Source organism: Lissotriton vulgaris, chromosome 7 (assembly GCF_964263255.1).
Source record: "Lissotriton vulgaris chromosome 7, aLisVul1.2, whole genome shotgun sequence".
Taxonomy (NCBI): domain Eukaryota; kingdom Metazoa; phylum Chordata; class Amphibia; order Caudata; family Salamandridae; genus Lissotriton; species Lissotriton vulgaris.
Window position 1 is genome coordinate 933179628 of NC_141695.1, and position 22327 is coordinate 933201954.

At 44.7% G+C, this 22327-nt stretch overlaps 1 protein-coding gene across 2 annotated transcripts in view; it reads left to right on the forward strand.

Moving 5' to 3' along the window:
- Positions 1 to 8228: 8228 nt before the first annotated feature.
- HDAC3 (histone deacetylase 3) overlaps positions 8229 to 22327 on the forward strand; it is a 277173-nt gene continuing 263074 nt past the window's right edge. The window contains exon 1 of one of the 2 annotated variants that reach the window (XM_086931362.1): positions 8229 to 8423. In XM_086931362.1, coding sequence (XP_086787488.1) covers positions 8369 to 8423 — 55 coding nt within the window. In that variant the 5' untranslated portion in view covers positions 8229 to 8368. The remainder of the gene's footprint in view (positions 8424 to 22327) is intronic. The other variant, XM_086931363.1, reaches the window with a different exon arrangement.

Sequence of the window (22327 nt, forward strand, 5' to 3'; positions counted from 1 at the left end):
AAAAATCCTACCATCTAAATCCAGAACTCTAACATCAGAGACACATTGGCATGCAGATAAACAGGGAAGCATAGCTAATTTAGCAGAAAGTTGTTTCCTTGAGAGTAACTCATTGCTAGGCCAATTGTCAAATAAATTTAGAAGTTTAGCGACATCCCATAATTAGCCTTAGGAGGATTCGCCACGTGTATTCCTTTTAAGAGTTTACATACCACCGGATGCATACCTACCGGTCTCCCATCTATGTGCGCATGCCCAGCAGAGATGGCCGATCGGAAATTGTTAACCAATCTATATGATAAACCATTTGTGACCTTTTTGGAAAGAAAATTCACAATTTGGGAGAAACTTGCCTCCACGGGATCCAGGTGCTCCGCCAGGCACCAACCCAACCATGCTCTCCATGCTGAACAGTGTGATTTCCTGGTAAAGGGAGCCCAGGCCTGTTGGATGAAGCTTGAGGCTTCTTCCAAAATTCCTGGCAACAACACTGTTGCCTAAAAAGCCTCCAGGCCATCAGGGACAGCTGACCCGAGAGAACTAGAGGGTGCAATTCTCCCTGAGGGCCCTGGAGCATCATTGGGGAACACGAAGATGAAGAAGGAAATCGCAGGTCAGCTCCAGCAAGACTGGGAACCAAGGTTGGGGATTGCATACCGGGGTGATTAGTAGGATCTCCGCTCTCTGCAGAACAATTTGGTTTGCTACTCTGGGTATCAAAACAAATGGGTGAAATGCATAATTGAGTGTCCTGGACCAATCCTGAGGGAAGGCATCTATGGCTTTCGCAAGAGGGTCCGGTCTCCAACTGAAAAATGACTCCAGTTGACGGTTTAGCCTGGAGGCAAAAAAGATCCATGTGATAAGGGCCCCAAATTGACTGAGTCATTTGAAAGAGAGACGTGTGGAGCTTCCAGTCGCTGTAATCCTTCAAGACACAGGAATTCCAATCCGCTATTGAGTTGTCTCACCCCGAAAGGTATTCCGCTATCACCATTATTTGGTGAGGAAGGCAGTAAAGTCAGTAGTCCTTGGCGATACCCGCCAACATCAGGGATCTTGTCCCCCCCAGCTTGTTTATATATCTCACCGCAAAGATATTTTCAATCCGTAATAAGATGCAACATGATACCTTCCTGGGTGAGAGAATGGGAATCGCAAAGGATCCCGCCAGGAGCTCAAGACAGTTGATGTGCAACAATAGCTCCTGGAGAGACCATCTTCTCCCATACTAATCGCCTCGCATCGTGCTCCCCAACCCGGCCGGCTGGCATTGGATTCTATGATTATTTCCGGGCGAGAGCCGAAGACTGCCCGGCCGTACCAGGCATCTACGTGGGCTAACCACCATTTGACTACCTCTCGGACTTCGTCTGGGAGTGAAACCTGGTCCGAGTAAGAGAGACCCTTTTGGAGATGCCGGATCTTTTGGCCACGGAAAAATTGCTTGTATAGAGAAGGCTAGAAGGCCTACTAAATGCGCAATCGCCCATAAGGACATGACCTGTGTCTCCAGAGTCTTCCTCAGTTCCTTCTTCAGGTCTCTCAACTTGAGCTTGGGCAACTGGAGTTGAGCCGTCTTAGAATTGATTACAAACCCTAAGAACTCCAGTGATTGCGCAGGGACTAGAACAGATGTAGTCTTATTACAAGACCCAGATTCTCTAACAACGTCATTGTCGTCTGCAGATGTTGTGTAGCTAAGGCAGCGGAGGGATTCATTATCAGTATATCGTGTCCAGGTAAATTATTGAATGAATACCCTGCTCCCGGAGACGTGCGGTCACTGGTTTCAGCAACTTGGTTAAACACCAAGGAGCCAAGGAAAGACGGAAAAGCAGGACCAAATATTCCAGTCGCCTTCCTCGCCATTGGAATTGCAAGAACCGCCGATGGCGATGAAAAATTGGGACCGTCAGGTAGGAGTCCTTGAGATCCAGGTGGACCATCCAGTCCCCTTGTCTCAAAATGTCTGTCAGAAGGAGAATCCCCTCCATCTTGAAATGTCTGTACAAGACAAAATAGTTGAAATCCTTCAGATTTAGGACTAGTCTGTAACCCTCGCCTCTCTTCTGGACTGGGAAGACGTTGCTGCAGAACGCCAGAGGCAATAGGCTACCGTGTATTTCTCCAGCAAGTCTTCTATTTCTTGATCTATAAAAAGTTCATCTTGTTGGGAATAAAGATAGAGGAGGCAGGGTAGCCCTTTGCATAGGTGTTTGAAAGAAATCTATGCGGAAACCCTGTACCGTTGGCAAAATCCAAGCATCCGGAGTAATGACTGACCAGTTGTTTAGGAAATGGCGGATGCGACCCCCCCAGAGGATATAGAGCTAGAGCCATTTGTCTTACCTGCTGTAATCTAGGGTTGGGAGTTCCCCCCTCAGACCTCCATGGTGGTACCGGCGACGACTAAAGCGTCTCGTGGGGTAGAACGTGCCGCCTCTGGTGGTGTCCTAGTACTCTCCTCTACCCCGACCGTAGCCACCTCTGGAAGGGCCCGGGTGATACTGGCGGCCTGGCGAGCGGCCCCTGCCTCGCCCGGCCCAACCAAAAAGGCCAGCTTGGAACACACTCTTAATATTTGATTGGGCCTTGTCCAGTGAGGTGAAGGTCCCGGCGTACTTGGAGATGTCCTTGACAAACCTCTCGCCGAACAGCAATCCTTCCGCCAAGGGGCCGACTTCCGCAGAAGATTACTGTCCATCCACATGAGAAGTAACTTCCTGCGTTCAGAGGAAATGGCACAGTTTGCGTTGCCTAGGAAACCAATGGTGCGCTGTGTCCATCCCACAAGGATATCTGGGTCAATTGGGGCACCCCTGTCTTTGGCTACTAAAGCCAATTCTAAAATCTTTGCAAGGGGGGCCAGTGATATCCAAGAGGTTAGCCTGGCACCCGTGCCAGGCACAGTCAATGCTCTATTTGGGATCCGTCGCAAATTTCTTCAAAAAGGCTAACATATTGAGGTCTATGTCAGGCGTGTCCACCTCCTTATCTGGGCCGTTCGGACGGGGGCATTCGGACCTCAACCTGTTACGAACCTCCTTGTCAAAACTTCGCTTCAGGTTTTGATGTAAATAGTCCGCCACCTATGGGGGAGGAGCCCAATCTGACGATCTCGGGAGGACAATGTCTTGCGGATTAAAGTTGAAAGGAGGATGCAGTATGGCCCTTAGAATCTGTGTCCGTGTCCATGTTGATGTCTTGGACATTGAATGATGAGGGACTGAGATCTGGGGCCCCTGAATACTGGTGATCCCTAGAGGAGGGTGGGGGTAATTTAGTTAGGGACTGCGCGTGCAGCCAGCTCGAAGCTTTGGCTTTAGTTGCAGCTTTTCCCCCCCGAAGAGGCTGCGGCTGGTATCACTGACTCTTGAGGATGCGTCCCATGTCGTTTCGCAAAAGTTTTCAAGCTGCGCCGTGATGGGTTTGAGAATACGATTTTTACGATACATTTCATATTTATGTAAATATATGTATTGATTGAAGAATAAGATTGGAAGTGCCTTTTTGGGCATGTGTATTCTTTTACTGCCTTTCAAACTTTTTGAAGTATACTGTTTTGTATAAAGAATATATGAATAATAGGTATAAATAAATGTACCAGACCAGATTTAATGAATTTGTTTATTTGGTCATCGTAAAAATCGTATTCTAAGTAGTGTGAGAAGAGGGCATTTTTGTGTGTCTTTTGACATTATAAAATGGTCCAGCCCTCCCTCAGCCCCCCAAGGACCTAACTCCTTTTTTGCGCAGTGATGGGTTTGAGAGCGGCTGCAAGGGCTATGTTGACTGTCCGGGGAACCGCCACTTCTACTGCCTTACTGACAGACTGCTGCACAGATGCATCTAGGGCATCAACTAGGTTGTCTTCCAGGGAAGGACTTTGCTCCTCCTTATAGTACCTATACTCATCTTCCTCAGAATAGACCCATCTTCCATCTATAGTTATTACACTGCGGTTTAGACACTTGTTTGCCAAGCCCACAAAATTCCAATGGAATCTATCAAGGGGAAGCAACCCCTAGGGAAAAGGAAAAAACTTTCACTGCTCCTCAGTAACAATGTATTCTCTATTATTCCAGCCCACGAGAGGGTGTCAAAGAGCGAACCATTTAAAAAAAGCCTGCACTCAGCTTGGGCCGTCCTTATTATGCAGCCCGGGACAGGCGCCAGGTACAGGGAAGAAGAAACAACCTGCGCTCCGATCCGCGTTTGGAAATGTGCGCGGAGTGATGAGGAAATTAAATTGGGCGTCGGGTAGCCCAACAATACCCCAAAACCAGCCCAAATGGGCTACGCGATGTCTGGCTCAGGGAGTAATGCAGGCCCATATGAGGGAAGGTGCTGCGAACCGTGGTGCATGCTTGCGATAATTTTGGGTAGCTACAGAGGGGCAAAGGCACTCTGGTGGGGGCGAGTTGCGACAGTGAAATCCTATTGCGCTCGCCACCATCCAATCACCATGAGGGGAACCTCCCCGACACTTGCGCTGCACGCTGCCGTTGAGACACGGCTCAGAGAACAATTATACTCTTGCATACAATTAAAGATCAGCACGCAAAAACCTATGTAAACAACAATAACAAATGATAACGGTTGCTTAAGGGTAATAACAAAATCAGACCACTTAACTCAGCTGCGAGCAGCAAAGAAAGATAAAATGTTCGTGAGAAGAGCGTCATTTATGGGGCTAGTCTCTATGGATGCTGTACTAAGGCATTTTGGGAAATGTAGTTTTTCATTTTATGTTAAAAACTTTCTTATTGGCTGCAGTTAATTTTCAGTAAAGAAAGAGAAAGCATAATCTGAAGCCTCCGGTCCTGTAATAGAATCCCACATCCCTGCATGTATTGCGTTTTTGTGCTGCTCTCTGACTTATTACTTAGTACATAGATGACAAATGCTTCATGTGTTTGTGTTTGGTTAATGGATTAATTAGTTTATTCTAATAGGCTGCATGCTGGAACTTGGTTGTTGGAGCAACATGAGACTTTTCCTGTGACCCTTTTATTTTTCTGATATCTGGTCACTGTTTCATTTCTTGGCATCTTGTTTTCACATCAGCCAATGTCTGCTTAAAAAGACCCTTTGATTTTTTGGCTGCTGGGCCTTGAGTCAAGTCTCGCAACAACACAAGTTTTCACTCAGTGTGGTCTAAGGATCAATAATATGTATTCTGCCACAATGAAGTCTCACCTTTTTTATTGCTTTCTTGTAAGCTGCTATTTTTACCAAGTTACTTATTTCAACTGTGAAAATGTGTTTGGTGGGCTTGGATGTAGCTTATCACCTTGATTCTACAGTAGGTGTATCTGCAGCACGTTCATTTCATGTGATGTTTTTTGCATATTTATCATTTATGTTGCCGATACATAGCGTATATTTTGCAAGTCACATGTTTAATTGTGGAGAGGTTGATTCAGCCTTTCATCTATCCACAGATGATAAAAGTGTATAACGCAGCAACTAATCTGATAGTAAGTCCTACACACAAAACATGGTAGTTACTGCTTGTCCAGTACAGGTAATAAAGTATTGGGTAGGCATTTGCACAGCAGCTACAAGCACATTCTGTGTTGTAGAAGTCGAGTTTTAATGCTGTTCTAAATGCACATCCTTAAATCTATCAATCCCCTCAGCTGCCAATCTATTTTGTAATGAATTCCTAAAAATTGGCACACAAACGAAAGGTATAAATCTATAGCTCCAGGATGTCATTGTGTCTGTGCTGCACACCCACCATTTTTTCCTTTGTGCTGTTCTGCCCCAAATATTTCAAATGCACTATTTCTCTCTTGTTGGCCCAGTCTATTTTCAGCTTTGTTAACAGCTTAGAGCTGCCAGCTAATTGTCCAATTTGAAACACCTGTCAAGCATACAAAGTGTCCCTTGCATTAGAATCATTATACAGCAGACACACCATAGATAGGACACAGTAGCAAAACTTTTGCAGAGATTGCGCCCTTTCAGTCCCACTGACACCGTTTACATCCCCTTGTCAAATCTCTTACTGTTCCTGCAAAGAAGGGTCCTCGAATATCTCCGAAGAGAATCCCTTTCCACTCCCTTTGTTTTTTTCTGAAGCCTAACTCGTGCGGTCTGCTGCCTTGTATGTATGAAATGTACGTGCTTGCGCCTGGCGGTCTATATATGTACATGACAAAACACATCTAGTGGCAGCTGCCTAAATGCTTCTTGGAGGGTTCATATTCACTTTCCTTGTGAATCAAGCTGGCGTGTCTTCACTTCCACAGTGTCTTATTGAAAGCATGAACAAGGTTGCAAAAAGCAACAGGATTATTTCTTGGGAGAGCAATTTTATATTTAGCTTCTAAAGGGAGGAAGTGAAGAACAAGTGAGCAAGCAAAAAAATAAAACTTGTTTCCACTATGTTTACTCCGACGAAAACAGTGGAGCTCGCTCATTGATTGGAAAGGAGGGGGGATGGAGGAGAGAAAGGAGGGAGGGAGGGAGGGAGGTAGGAGAAAAATGAGGGGGAGAAAGGAGGGTGAGGGAGAAAAGAGCATGGGATGGAGGAGTGGGGATAAAGACTAGACAACAAAAGCAAAACCAGCGTAATGCTCATGAAAGGGCACCGTGCTGATAGAGCTGATACCAGCAGTTCTCCTTGAAGATCAGATCCAGCCAACGGGCAGCTGCATGTTTTTTTTTTTAACAAATATCAACATACTTTATCAACACTGGTTTTACTTTAATTGTTGTGTATTTTCTTTGATCTCCCTTCGAATCAGTCAAGGGAATCTAGCCTTGACTGGCTCACAGCATGGCAGCGGTGCCAGGTGTATGGAGAGGGAGGGCGAGCAGAGAAAATACACAACAGTGAAAGGGAAACCAGCGCTGCGCTTGTGAAACAGGCGCAGCGCTGATAAAGTATGTTGACAATTAATAAAATGTGCAGGGTGGGAGGGAAGTGCAGGGAAGAGGAAGTAGCCTTACAGCTAGAGCGGTCGACCTCAAAGCCGGGGAACCAGGTTCAAGTCGCGGTAACAACGCTCAACATCCTGTAATTCTGGGCAAATCACTTTATCTCCCTATGCCTAACAAAAACTGTAACGAAACTGGTGCTCATGTAAAGTGCTCCGATACCCGATGTCTCGGGTCTAGTTTGCGCTATATAAAACTCTTAAAAAAAAAACAACAAAAAAACAGAACAGGCCTGGCTCTGATGATGAGCAGGATGCAAATGCTCTGGGTTAGTTGGGAAACAAAAAGTATGCGAAGTTGGTGCTGGGCTGATACACAAACCGGAGGCAGACCCCCTCCAAAAATATTGCACAAACGATGGAACGTAAATTAAAAAAGTGGCTGCCATTGTCCCGGCTGCACACGTCGTCCTGCCTGCAGTAGAATAAAAAAAGAAAATAGTGCTTACAGACTAACAAACACGTACCCTGTAACAACAGAGGTAAAGGGGCCAGTAGCCATGGGAGGTTACAAATGAAAAGGAGAGACTAACAAACCAATTACTGAATCAGAAGCCTGGGTTTACGAAGGACAAAGACAAAAGCCAATGACAAATATGGGCGGAGCTTCTCTTCCTACACCACACTTCAGCAGCTCCCCAGAGTAGTGCATGCGCCCTGACTCGACCTAAAAAGAAAGACTCCTTTCATTGAGGGGTGGACACTAGACCAAAGATCTGAGGAATCTGTGCTTGAGACGCACAGCGGCAACTTGTGAGGAGAGCAGAGTCCGTGGAACGGCCAACGAACAGGAGATATCCGAGTTGTATAGCAATAACAGTACAATAATGGCTGTTAATCCGTAATGAACCCGTCGGATATCGGAGCACCAACCGCGTGGTTGCAGTAGGTACCGCTGACCGACTATTACTCATTCTCATAAACCCGTGTCAGACTATAACAAATTGCCACGCAGTCGCCGCTGCACTATCCCCCTACACCATACCCTTACTTCTCCTATCCATAATCGTGGGTGGCAACACCACACCATGAATGGCAGGAATCAAAATGTCATAGCTCTAGCTCAAAACCCACTCCATATTAAAGTCTAGCCAGGTACCAACAGACAGTGTTTATACAGGGCAGAAGCACGTGCTAACTCCACAACCAATAAGCACTTCGTAATTTGAGCCGCGCGCAGTGATTTGCCGATGTCCTCTAACGTGCCAATCCTAGGTCCCTCTCGCTCCAGGTTATTCATTGGATGTGTTTAGCCATTTGATTGGCTGGTTATTTGACCCGGAAGTATTAGAATTACTGACAAATGTCATCCGTTAACAGATGAATAGGGAATATTAGACGGAATTTCCGTAAGGTCTGTGTATTTTCTGGACCGAAGCCCACATTAGCGTTGATACCAACGTCCGTGGCCCATATAAATGGCCAAGACAGTGGCCTATTTCTACGACCCGGACGTGGGCAACTTTCACTATGGTAAATGGGGGAATAAAAAAGCCACGGAGGGGAAAAATCTGGGAAATGCAACGACATTCTTGAGTTTTATGATTTTGTGAAAAGGGACTTGTTTATTTTAAGACAAGTATTTTAATGGATTTTTACCTGGAAGTAGAAATATATGCATCAATCTAGGAAACTAAGGATTACCTTAATCCCCATTGAAATTTATAGATGCAGTGGTCCTCCTCTACCTTCCAGAAACGTTACTAGTATAATGGTTTTGATTCGCCCCCTGTGATATATACCTACCCGTATGTTCGATAATATGTCGTCTGCAACTAAAAATGGTTATTTATATGTACTGAGTGGAAAGGAACCTGGAAGTCACACCCGCTCTCAACAGTATTAAAATATAGTTATGGAATAATAGTGATATTCTGTCTTTAGGAAGAAAACTACGTTATTTTGGGGCGAAACAGGCAACCACTTGGTAGTATATTTTGGTTTATTTTTGTGTGTCACACAACCCATAGAAAATGGCTAACCGCAAAGGGTCGAAACCATCTACCCACTGAATGTGTACATCATATGTTTTTCAAGGTTTTCTACATCTTATCCGGTTTAATGGAAAAGCTGAACTTGACCACTGATATCACTTAGTTAGAAGCATATTTCCTGAAACATATTCGATGTAACAGTGCTTGCCATGTACCTGCTGTGTGCATCTGCTTTAGCCTATCCCCTGAAACATAGTCGATGTGACAGTGCTTGCCATATACCTGCTGTGTGCATATGCTGTGATTCCTATTTATTTTGGAGGTTTATATTGCATAACACCGCCGCCTTTAGATTATTTTGGGGTACCAGACGTTTAATGAGCTAAATGACACGTGTGATTAATACAATACACAAACTAAGTGGTTTAGTATGACGTAAGGTGTTCACTCTGCTATGATTATCCTTGAGTACGCAGTTCATCGTAGGTTGGCCTTTGTTCTGGGTAGCGGGGGGGGAACTCGAGGAGACTATCGTGTAACAAGCCGAGGCCCTATTATGCATGCACATAGCATGAATTCGTCTACCTGGCATTGCTCATTGCTGTTTTTGTGATCTTTAACTGTTAGCCGTATATTTTACTGAACTGCCCCATTGAGTATTTTCCTGAATAGAATGTATTTTGTTTGCACAGTCAAGGCTAGCAGGGATGGGGTTACATAGTTTTGGGCTAAATACATAAGTTGATCACCACCGGTGCTTTTGAGCTTTGCCTTATAGATGGCCAATGCACAAGATACAGAGATTCCTACAGGGACATGGCATGTATATGGTCAGTTTGTTGATGTCTCCAGGAACCTTACTGCCACAGGATTTGTTGACTATTTTCAGCACCTTTTGAGCTTGGTCCTGGTTTCTATCTGACACCAGTATGCTAGCTTATGAGGCAGGTGTAGCATGGTCTTGTCACGTCATATTTCGAGCTTCTCTAAATGCCTGGTTTTGAGTGCATTGTTGCTCTCAAAAAGCATTATTTGTGTTTTCGAGTGAAATCTATTGCTATAGCCCACTCTGTGTTAGTCCATTGATCTGGGGAACTAATCTTTTTGATGCTTGATGGAATGGTGGTATAACTCTGGGAAGTTGAGATTTGAATATCGTTTTCTTTTCACAGCCACGTTACTTGAAAGTCGAATCGAAGTTTGCAGTCAAATATCACTCTGAGATTCCTCGCCTTTTGAGCTAGGGGTGTGGATTTTTCCGAAGCATAGCCAAGCACTTTTTAAAGAACCAGACCAATGTTAATTACCAGGTTGAAGCAAGAAGAGTACAAGATCATCTTGGGTCTCCAAGGGGGATATTAAATTGAATGCTGTGGTCTACTGTTTTGTAAACTGTAGTTCTTGCCATTACAATTTGTGCTACCTGTTAATCCGAGTCTAGAGCAAATAACAATTCTACACTTCTACACTCTTCACCAAAGTTAATTTCCCTCATGTGGCTATCATCCCACCTGACTATTTGTAATGGGGTTTACTCGAATTTTAGTGTTGTAAACAAACAGTATAGCTCAACAATTTATTGTCATAACGAGCATGTTAATTGTACCGTTTTACCAGTAAGCAGTAAACAATTTATATAAGACAACTTAAGAAGCATCCATTGTTATAGAAATTACAACATTTATTCATCCTGGTCCTACGCCTATGCTCAATTGAAGAGCACACTCCACCCCCGTCATATTTATTGCAGTGCTTTATTGGACTTCCATAGCCTGGCTAAATGCCTTTTGGCCAGTGTTTATGCTAAGCCAGTGAGTTTGCATTCAGTTTTATTTTTTCTGGCTCACCCAAATAGGCATGCTTTAGATTGTAAAATTATTGTGTTGTCGATTAGCTGTTCTATTGAGGGATCAATTTAATTCCAGCATTGTATAATAAATGTGCACAAACGTGGTCTAGGCATTAGATCTGTATTTTCAGAATAACGTCTCCGAGCATGCGTCAGATACTCTGGGGAACATCATGTGTATTCAACTGGGTGTCAGATTGCAGTGTTTGGATGTTGTACAGAATCAGTTTGAATCTAGCATTTATGGGCATTCATTTTGGACAGCCTTATACTAACTGTCAATTGGCGTCAGTTTAGTCCTCATCTAAATGTATCACCGCCCAGGGCTCCTGTAGTGCCTACGGGGTGGTCTTGATCATTTTCAGAAGGGTTGAGTATGATTGTGGCATTATTTTCATGCTTGTACCCAAACTATGAACCTTCTACAATACAGCATGTTTTTGAGGTGCATCCAGTTCTCTCAGCCCCAGAGATTTTAATTTCAGTTTGGTTGTGAAAGAGATATTGCAAATTTACAGCAAGCTTACATCCCGCCCATTGGTTACCACTGGCTGGCTTTATTGTCATTCTTATTTGCTCACTTATTATTTGATAGTTTAACTTCCATCTATGTGTTTGACCCTTCTTTGAACCATAGCCTCTATACAATACTTTTGATTGTCTGGCTCCCATTCTTTTGGATCTATCCCTTTGAAAAAAATATATATATTAATTTTATTATTTAACATTTATTAGAGTGCATGTGTCTTCTACATCGGTGGTTCTTAACCATACCAAGGGTATGTGCCTGAGTTTATTGACCGCGGGTCTGATGTACTACATCAGCCGGACGATAAGTGTCATTTCTTAGTCGAAGCCCATTGAGGGGACGATTAATAGGTGCTCTACCCCAATCTCCCTCCCTCCAGTCTTCCCCTCGCCCCCTGACCACTAAAACAGATCCACCATGCCACCCCTCAACCATTACCCTCATGACACAGGACTCACCCATCATTAAGCATGGACCTAACTCTTGGTCCATCTTTTACACCTCAAACCTTTCCAAAAAGGGCAATAAAACATTAAACACAACTTATATGCCACCAAGAAACCTTATTTGTTGACAACTATCTTCGCCTAACCTCCATCATAAAAACAAACTACATCTTTTACACTAAACGCCCCTCTAAAAGGAAAAGTATCTTTCTCCGCCACCTTCCTATCATGAATTCCTGTAAAATCCTGTATGGTCTGAAACTTTCCACCACTCCTTACCCCCCACTTTCCCTGGCAAAATCGACATCTCTATTTTCAAATCGGGAAATATCCTCATTCAAGCCTCCGAAAACCACCTCCCTATTTTTGAACTCCACTTCAGCTCATTATCCCAAAACCTACTACCTACACTTACCACTAACCTTCCACCACTCCCCCCCCCGCCCCCCCAAACGCAAGAGACCTCTTTGTCCCCTCGCACCCTGACCCCAAACCATCTGTTCCCGGACACACTAATCGACAATGAAATTCCTGACGCACAGATCTATTTTCCCATGACCTCATCAGCATCTCCCCCTCCTGTTCTTCCCACAACTCCCTCTGTCTCTCAAAACCCCGCGTCCTGCACCCTGCCCGGATCCCCTGACAGCTCCACAAATAACTAATCGCCTTCTCTCCTAACAACCTTACTACAACGCCCACAGTAACCCTTATCCTCCCCATCTAACACATACCCTTGACCCTCCAAAAGCTCCAATAATAACTCCAATCTCTTCTCCTGTTATCCATCCCACCCATTATCTAACAGCCCCCAGCCCCCCTCTCATGCCCCCTTCACCTCTCATAACTCCCAATTGACTCCTGAGAATGTCCTCCCACACCCTCCAATACCACTGCCACCTTGCAACAGTAACACCCCTCTCTCCCCTCCACCTGGTTTCCCACTGTACACACACCCTAGTCCACCACTCCTGACCAACTTGGATCACTCCCTCCTCCCACATGACCTCCTAACCTCCCTCCCCTTCTCTCTTCTTACCCAGTCTCTACTAAATATTACTCTCCACCTCTCAACCCTCGTATTAGAACTCTCCTCTCTCAGAAACTATATCACCTCCCTCTCACAGAGAACCCTTCTAATCACAACTATTCCCTGGACATCATACCTACGTACCCTGCTCCCCATAACCAAGGGATTACTTCCCCTAACGACAATTACTCACCCAGGCCGACTTGCAGTAATTGTTCACCCATACCATCCCACTTCCGAACCATCTCTCCCCCCCCCCCCATCTGATCTTCCTGGACTCAATAAAAACTATCCCCTCCCCTCCCACACCCCCCCACCGACTACTAATTCTCTCCCACTACATTCATCTATCCTTGTGATCCTGGGAACAAGTAGGGCCCCGTCCTCCCCAGCCTCGCCCAGACCTCCACAACAACTCACCACTATCCACTCCTGTTCCCCCACAAAAATAAACTACCCCAAACCCCTCAACTGCATGCTGGTCAAATGCTGATCAGCAAACTGTCATGCAACTGAAATCGCTGAAACCATCCTCAGTAAAAGCATTGACATCGCCTTCTTGTCGGAAACATGGCTCAATGACCACTCCTCGCCAATCCTTGACTTGCTCTCTCCCCCTGGTTACTCCATTCTCAGAGAAGACGGGTTTAATAAAATTGGTGGGGGTCTCTTTATAATTTATAAAGATGAACTCCAACTCACACCTATCCTGCACCCTGATCTTGCTACTTTTGAATACCTTGGTGCCGAACTCACAGTTCAGGGTTCCGCCCCCCCCCCGATTCGCCTACATAATATTTACCATCCCCCTGGTGACCCTCTCTCCTTTGTTGAAGAGTTGTCTGATCTTCTCATCCAATCAGCGATTACCAAATCTTGAAACCTCTTCCTTGGGGACTTCAACCTCCACTGGAACAAAATTGACGACGCCTCAGTCAACCTTGTCCATGACCTACTTCAGCGACTTGAAGCAACTTTGCAAATCTCCAACACACGCCAAAGGTGCCACCCTTGATGCTGTTATCACTAGCAAAGAACTGGCTTTTCTTTCCTACATTATCCCCATTTACTGGTCCGGCCCCCACCTTATCCTCTTCACGATCAACAACTCTGTGTCCCTCCCCCCCCTTATACAGCTAAACAAATGAAACTGATCAGAAATCTTCACCTTATTCCCCTGGGTGAGCTGGAGACTAAAATAAAAGCACATTTACAGCATACTCCTCTCTCCCATAGTACCAGTGACCTTACTGAACATTACAACAAATCCATCGTCGAGGACCTTGACCAAATTGCCTCAGCCACATTAAAACTACAAACAAGTAAACTATCCAAATCATGGTTCAATACCGACCTTTACAATTAGAGGTGAGCTCTCAGGCAGACTAAACGCACATGGAGACAACTGCCCTTCCCCCCAAATCTTGCCCTCCTCAGAGCCGCAAGGGCCAACTGCCCAAAAAATGTCTTTAATGAAAAAGCATCCTTCTTCCGTTCACAACTTGACCGGGTAAAAAATTGACCTAGGGAACTCTTTAACATTGTTAAAAACCAAACTGCCTCAGTCCCCCAAAACTTCCGGCTACGGTTGAAAGATGTGAAGAAATGGCTAGCTTCTTCTTAGACCAAATCACTAAGATTGATTGATTAATCCTTCGCCTTAACTCCACTCACCCCCGCCCCCACATAACCAACCTTCCCTCCTTAGCATTCTCCCCATATCTCCTTCCATTCCTATCCCTCCCCCTGATCCTGCTCCACTCACGTTCACTGTCACCCCCTCGGAACCGCACCACACTGTCCCCCAGCGAAAAAACAATGCTTCCTGTAATAACTTTTGCCCTGTCTCAGAAAGGGATGTCATCAGCATCATCACCAAACTTAAACCATCCTAACATACCCGAGATCCTATCCCGTCCCATCTAGTACAAGACCTAAAACCCTAAAACGCCTCATCGCCCCATATTGGTCCACTATCATCAACTCCTCCCTTGCCACCGGAGAGAATAGAGCCCTGGGGGACGCCCATGGTTACTGACAGAGGTTTAGAAAGGCAATTACTTTTTTTTAATTTATTATTTTTTTTTTTACTTATTTTAATTTGTTGGGTTCTATATTGGAAAAGGGAGGTGAACCACTTGAGAACAGCACCGTCAAAGCCCAAACGGTCTTTGAGTATATTGAGTAGGGCTGCATGGTTAACAGTATCAAAGGCGCAGAGAGGTCAAGAAGAATGAAAAGGGAGGATTCACCTTTGTCTAGAGAGCAATGGATATTGTCAGTAATGTTGAGCATGGCTGTTTCAGTGCTACAGCTCTTTCGAAAACCTGATTGGGAAGCATCTAAGAGGTTGAATGAGTCGATGTGTTTGCCTAGCTGGTGCAGGGCGCATTTATCCAGGGCCTTAGATAAGAAAGGATGGTTAGAAATAGGGTGTAAGTTATTTAAGTCATTAGGGTCAGCTGTAGCGTTTTTGATGGTGGGGTAATTTGACCTAGTCCCACCCTATTCAACCTCTTCATGGAACCCCTCACCCTTATCCTTAAACAAGCGAAAATCTGTTACCACCTCTATGCCCACAACACCCAACTTTACTATAGGATCAAATCCCATGCTGATGTTTCACATCTTAACGATGCCTTAACTAAGATACAATTATGTTTACATCACAACCACCTTAAACTCAATCCTAAAAAAACTCCCTTCTATTTTCTCCTAAAAACAACTTGCTCTCTATTTTACAATGGATCTCTGTCATCGAAGCTCGCAACTGCTCTCTCTCATCTCTAATTAAGTCAAATCCCTCGGCATCAGCATCGGCCAGAACCTCTGTCTTACTCCCCACACAAAAAACTCAGCCAAAGGTGCTCTTTTCATACTCCATCATCTTAAACAATTCAAACCCTTTATTCCTGCCGATGACTTTAAATCAGTTTTACATTCGTGGGTCCTTTCTAGAATTGACTACAGTAATGCCACTCTTGCAGGAACTCGTAAAGTCCACCTTGCCCCTATTAAATCCGTTCTCAACCTTGCTGCCAGGCTAATTACTGACTGTAAACGTTTTGACCACATCTCCCCCGTTCTCAAAGACTTCAAATGGCTCCCGATTGAAGGCAGAACCACCTACAAGACTGCTTGCATCACCCACAAAGCCATCCATCAAAATACCCCATCTTACCTCTTCGACAAACTCCACAAAGCGGGCTACACTAGAACAATGAGGAGCACTAACCCTCTTGTCCTTGTCCCTCCTCTATTAAAAAATAAATCCGCGCAGTCTCGCTCTTTCTCTGGAAATGCACCCTCTGTTTGGAATACCCTCCCTAAAGATCTACACTGCAACCCCTCCTACCCCAGCTTCAAAAAAGACCTCAAGCTGCTCCTTCTCAACTAATACTAGGGTTCTTAATCCACTGCCACTGGCTACTAATTCCTACCCTGCCTTATCAGTATAGATCCCATCCACTTCTTCCAGATCTACTATCTTCGATCTGTTGTTTGATCTAGGTATTCCTAGTTTTTCCCCACTTAAAATCTGCTTCATGTGTTCAAATTGTCTTATCCTATTATTTCAATGTTCCAAAGCTGTATTTCAACTTTGTATTATCAAAACTTGTAAAGCGCTCTGATACTCTTGGGTCCAGCCAGCTCTATATAAAACCTTTAAAATAAAATAAATAAAATAGGTAATTGTAATTGATCATTAAATGATTCTACTAAATTGCTTAATATTTAAACCATGCAATAGTGGTACTAAATGTTTCTAGCAGCAATATAAAATGAATAAGACCATAAAGAGCAGTGTGCATTGTGCTGACTGTCACAGGGGAATCTAGGGAGTTCTGCAAACCATGTACCACAATAGGCGAATGAGAAAAGTGCACAATATAAAGCCTGACATGGGGCAGATCAAATCTATGCTGTGGGGTCTTTACAAAAAGAAGGCAGGGCTTCACTCTTACCGCTGTCCGTAAGACAGTGTGAGCCATCACGGCTGGGCTTCACTCTTACCGCTGTCCGTAAGACAGTGTGAGCCGTCACAGAGAGTTTGCATGATTCTTGCATAAATCTAACATTCTCAAAATAGTTGAAAAATTGCTTCACGTCATCTTTTGTTAAATAAGCAATACATTCAGGATTAGTGAATAATTCCAAAACACCCAATGAACAAAAGACCTTTATATAAGAAAGCCAGGAGATACAGAACATATTATCTAGGCTAATACATTCCTGTGTTACTGCCTGCATAAAACCGGTCTCTGGTTTTACCCATATTGAGATTAACATCAATAGGTGTTTTTAAATCTAGTTGGATGTGGTGTAAAAATGTGCAATCTGCAGTGCGTGAGGCTTATGCCTAACATGGTTGTTCTTTCACATTTCGACAGAATGGCCGTTTCAATGTTTGTGCTTGTGTAACTACCAAGGGTTGATTTGTACTTTATTATCATCATCATCATCATCAAAGTATCTTTATTCGATTCCGAGAATCATAAAAGAACAGTTCATGCAATAATCTAACAATTCCAATTTTTAAAATACATTTGTGCTTATAAGATAACTATATGTGCAAAATTACATTTGTGCATGAATTAACATAAAATTTGGGTAACGATCCATCTAATACTTATCGAAACATTCATGAAATCCATTATACTAATATGCAAAATTGTAAATTACTAGTTAGTAAGGAGCATCGTTTGTGCAAATACGCAAAAATCCAGGGTAACGTGCCAGTGCGGAAAGTTCCGACTACCATAGACTTACAAAATATATTCCATGGGAGACAACAGGTACAGACTATGTATTTTATAATAAAATATAAATACTATGAACATTAAAACGTTAAAAGAAACAATTAGACAAAATACAATCTTAGTCATTTTTTTAACCTATTGTGAGCAAAAAAAAAGACTATTTAAAATTTCAAACCATTCTTCATTCTAATATAGTTAGCAGCCAACAAGAATCTTGCTACAACAAGTTGGGTGTTGTCAGTTTTTAAAATACGCAACATTTCCATATATCTTCTTACACCTAATTTTCTTCCTAGCGGTGCAATTCATTTTTGTCTAGCTTTCATGTAAGTTGGACAAAATAGGAGGACATGTGCTATGTTTTCTTCTTCTGACAACTGGCACATTGTGCACTTTCTATCTTCTTCTCTATTACAAGCACTTCTCCACCCAGCTGTGAAAGATCTGATTAAGAGTGTCCCGCATCTCAGTTTTAAAAACAATATCTTGTCGATTTGGGGTTCTATCTGGTCAAGAAAAACCTCAAAACATGGGACAAGTTTAAACATCAGATAATCGTTGGGTATTGGGCCAGTGCAGCTATTTGATGCATTTTTTAATATTGCCTGGTTCCAATAAACCCTCTTAAGTTCTATTCTTGAGTTAAGAGTCAGATTTTCTGGATGGGACCAGAACTCACTGAGCCCTAAGTTTATTAACCATCTATGTACATTAGCTAGCCAGGGGAATTTTAAGTGTGTATCCAGTGCAATTAATTCTTTTAGTGCCATTCTATAAGTATAGAGTTCTTCAGTAGCCCATAGCCTAATCCAGAACAATAGTCCTCAAAATTGGTTTATCCTCAATGCGCTTTAATCCTAGGTCATGTGTATGGAATCATTGGGGTGTTTTGGGGTAAAGGAATAAGTGCTCGTAGAACCCTATTTTCCCCTGTGGTAATTATAGCCATTTTTTCTCCACCCCACAATTCAGACCCATAGAGGGCCCCACTTTGAGCCTTTGCTTTTTATACTTCCAATGCCGGGGTGATCGATTTGGTATGAGTGGCATGGAGTTTTTTAAGGATGGAGGCTGAATTCTGAGCTAGAACAGTTTTAGCGTTCTCAATATGGGGACGCCATGAAAGCTTGGAATCTAGGGTTATACCTAGGTAAACAAAATTGTAAACCTGTCTCTGGTTTTACCCATTTTGAGATCCACATCAATAGGTGTTTTTAAATCTGGTTGGATGTGGTGTAAAAATTTGCATTCTGCAGTGCGTGAGGCTTATGCCTAACATGGTTGTTATTTCACATTTCGACAGAATGGCCGTTTCAATGTTTAAGCTTGTGTAAGGGTTGATTTGTACTTTAGGTCGAGGACCGTCGCACTGCGTAGCGGTGGGCAGAGCCCAAGATTTAATGTTTCTTAGAGGGGGCTTGGAACCCCCCATTTCTCCATTGGCTGGCCTAGTAAAAGCTGGCTAGCCATTGGAGGAGAGGGGCGTCACTCGGTTCAAGCCCCGTCTTTTTCGGATTCAGGGGCATGTTTTTTGCGTTCTTTCTATCTGTGACGTCATCCGTCACTCAGCAAAAAACACGCCCCGATTCCGAAAATTTCGGAGCTTAGCGGCAGCCATTTTTTGTTGTTGTTGTTGTTGGCAGGAACAGCCTCGCTGCCACTCCAGGTAAGTTTTCATTTTTTTCTTGCTCTGTCGTCCTGAGCGCTTTATTCTGCTTTAATGGGCAGAGCGCTGTGGTTTTCCCTCTGAGGGAAGCGCTTCTGCCCTTCGTATGCCCCAGAGTGCGCAGGTGCCCACCCTGTGTCTTTTGCTATGATTTAAAATTCCCTACGGTTGCTACCCCCTGTATGGCGCCCTTAGCGGGTGTCCACCCTGCTTGTTGGATTTATTTTTAATCTTGAGTGTGCCCACCCCCTATTTTAGCGCTGTCGAAGTCACCGCCGCAGCCCTGAGCCATTGCAAGCCCAAAACCGGACGTCAGGCCGGACTGCCCGTGACAGGTGTGGGGCCTGCCATCGGGCGGAAGTGCGGCCGGGCGAGAGGAAGCTGGCTTGAGAAGAATGGCGCCTGCCTGTGCGGGGCTCCCATGCGGAGGGATAGCCCAGCAGGCGCCCAAGAGTGAAGCTCGCAATGGGCCGCAGGGAGGTACGATTGCGGAGGGGGCCCGAGGCACATTGTCAGTGCCTGCCCCTCCGCACGTGGACCGGGAAAGCTGCTCAAGCTCCATCCCGGCCGAAGACCTACACGGACCGGGCGAAGCCAGAGACTGCAGTAGAGCCACCACAGAGTGAGCCGGTAAGAGAGGGCTCATGGGTGTCTCTTTTTGCCTCCCTACGGAGCGGGCCGCTCCCCCATGTGTCACACCGATCAGCTGTAGAGCCCGTGCAGTGCTAGGATTTAAATATGTAGTGTCTCTACTGGAAGCAACAATGATGCGTCCAGCCCTCTAATCTCCTTCTCAGATTCTGTAGTAGTTAGCTTCTAGATCTTAAATGGATCCAGACCCACAGATCTTAAAGGAGAGGTCCCACAAAAACTTTTGTCTATCCCAGAACGGACACTGGGGATGCACACGCTCAGTATTAAAGTCCCGCAGGAAATTAAACAGGCAGCACGTGCAAAGGCATGCGCTGATTTTCTCATGGTCTACAAAGCTTGGGATATTTGAACAGGCAGGAAACCAACCACATTGCCCTGTCAGCTCTGTCATGCGACTTGTACCAGTGCCATTTTCATACCACCCAATGGTGCACATATACAATATATTTTGTAGATCACAGCGAAGGGTCAAAAGGTGTCCATGCCTGCTGCTCAGCCAAAGCATAGCCCGCCCCCGTAAAGCGCTTGTATGTAAGGTGTTGGGGTCCACTTTTCTGAGCCTCCCGGAGCAGATGATGAGGACTATGTGTTAATAGTTGGCTTCTCCATGCAGGGGGTCACCGTGTTGGTTTGAATTGTTGCCACTCTTGTAAGGAGGGTTCACAAATATAATTGAAGTACAAGTTTATTCATGGGAGTAGATTGGAACAGCTCTTGGTGCGTGTGTGTAGTCCTTGCCCTGATGGGTGTGTTGGTGGATAGATGTGTGGCAAGATCCATCTTGTTGGGGTTTGAGCCTACTTTTGTGAGTGTGTGTGCAAGTAGTTCAGTCCTAGTGGGAGTGCGCAGGTAGGAGCCCTGCCCTATTGTATGGGTGCAGGTACTCGGCCTTACCCACTTGGTGTGTCGCCATATGCTCTTGTCCTGTAAGCAGTTGCGCTTAACCTGTGTGCGGGTTGAAGCCAGTTTCAGGTTTAGCTGTGTGGCTAGAAGTTCTTTTATGGATATGTGTGGGTATAGGAACTCATATTGTATGGGTAGGAGCTGTCATTAAGAAAGTGCGTGTTGGGTTACAAGACCACATCTGACTAGAGTGTTCACACAAGCTCTTTTCTGGGATGTACGTGGGTTGAAGCATCCCTTGTCAGATGTGTATGGAATTGTCATACAACAGCTAATGTGTGCCCCCACGTATGTGTAAGCTCTTACCTGGTGAGTTTTGCTTCTAAACCCTCTAGCTGGGTGTTTGCAAGTTAGTTCATGTCCTCAACCGGTACAGTAGGGTAAAGGATGTGTATGACCTTGTGGTGTGTGTCCCCACTCATTGGCGGCTTTGAACCCGTGAAGTTGACACAGTTTATGTTCTTTCATTATTCCTTACTTGGAGTAGCTGTTGGGATGCTTTTCAAATCTGAATGAGTCCAAAGGAACAGCTTTTGTTGTCTTGCTTTTTTACTCCGTCATGGGGGTCCCTTTAAGTAGCTATTTGTCCCTTTCTCTCCTCCTCCTAATGCCGTCCATCCACAAAGCTGACTTTTTATGAGGAGGATTTTCAACAGTTCACGTGAATCCCAATCACGTGACCTGCTCTCATGCCCGAGCCTTCCCCCTGCCAGCAGCCTTTCTCCCTTCACACAGCATCTGTTCCTCTCTCCCCGCCCCCGTCGTCACTTATTCACGGCCGCCTAATCAGCCTGCCCACCCCCTCCCTACATCTGCCTACGTCCTGCAGAACTTGTTTTTAAATCCGTGCTTTTCGGCCAGCCCTCCCCCCGCCACAACAATGCCGAGAGCTTGTTTATTCCTCTCTCCCCGTCCCCCGCCGTCACTTATTCACGGCCACCTAATCAGCCTGCCCACCCCCTCCCTACATCTGCCTACGTCCTGCAGAACTTGTTTCACAGAGCAGGAGCTTCACATAGAGGTGTTTTCGTGTCCTGAACTCAACCGGCTCCCATGGCTTCAGGCTTACACCTTCTACATCCAGACAATCCTCCATTCAAAGTTGACCCTGCTCCAAATCTCAGGCTCCCCTCCTCCCTTTCATTTCTTCAACTTCAGAACCCTACTGCCGCCTTCACATCCAAACGGGTGTAGCTTGGTCTGTAAAGTTGGGGAGCATGTGTGCATGAGATTTCCTAACACTCACCTTGGCATACCCAAATAAGTTCTACTTTCCCATCTTTAACTTGGGAGCTTGCATGACAACAACGTTCAGCAAATCCGTTTTGCGCAAGAAACCTGATGTGACTGAAGCACAAAATGAATTTTAAACATGACGCATCAATGCTGCCTATTATCTACTGCGATTGCTACAAAAATATATATATATGGCAGAAGCACAGCTTTTATTTTCTATTTAGTGACATTTGTGGCAATGGCGTCTCGCCGCCTTTAGCTTTCAACATCTAAAGCCAAAGTGCGGCAGGCCGTCATTGCTTCAAAAGTCAATAAATAGTAAAACAAAAGCGGGCGGAAGGTGCCTTGTTTTCTGTTGATGTACTTTTAT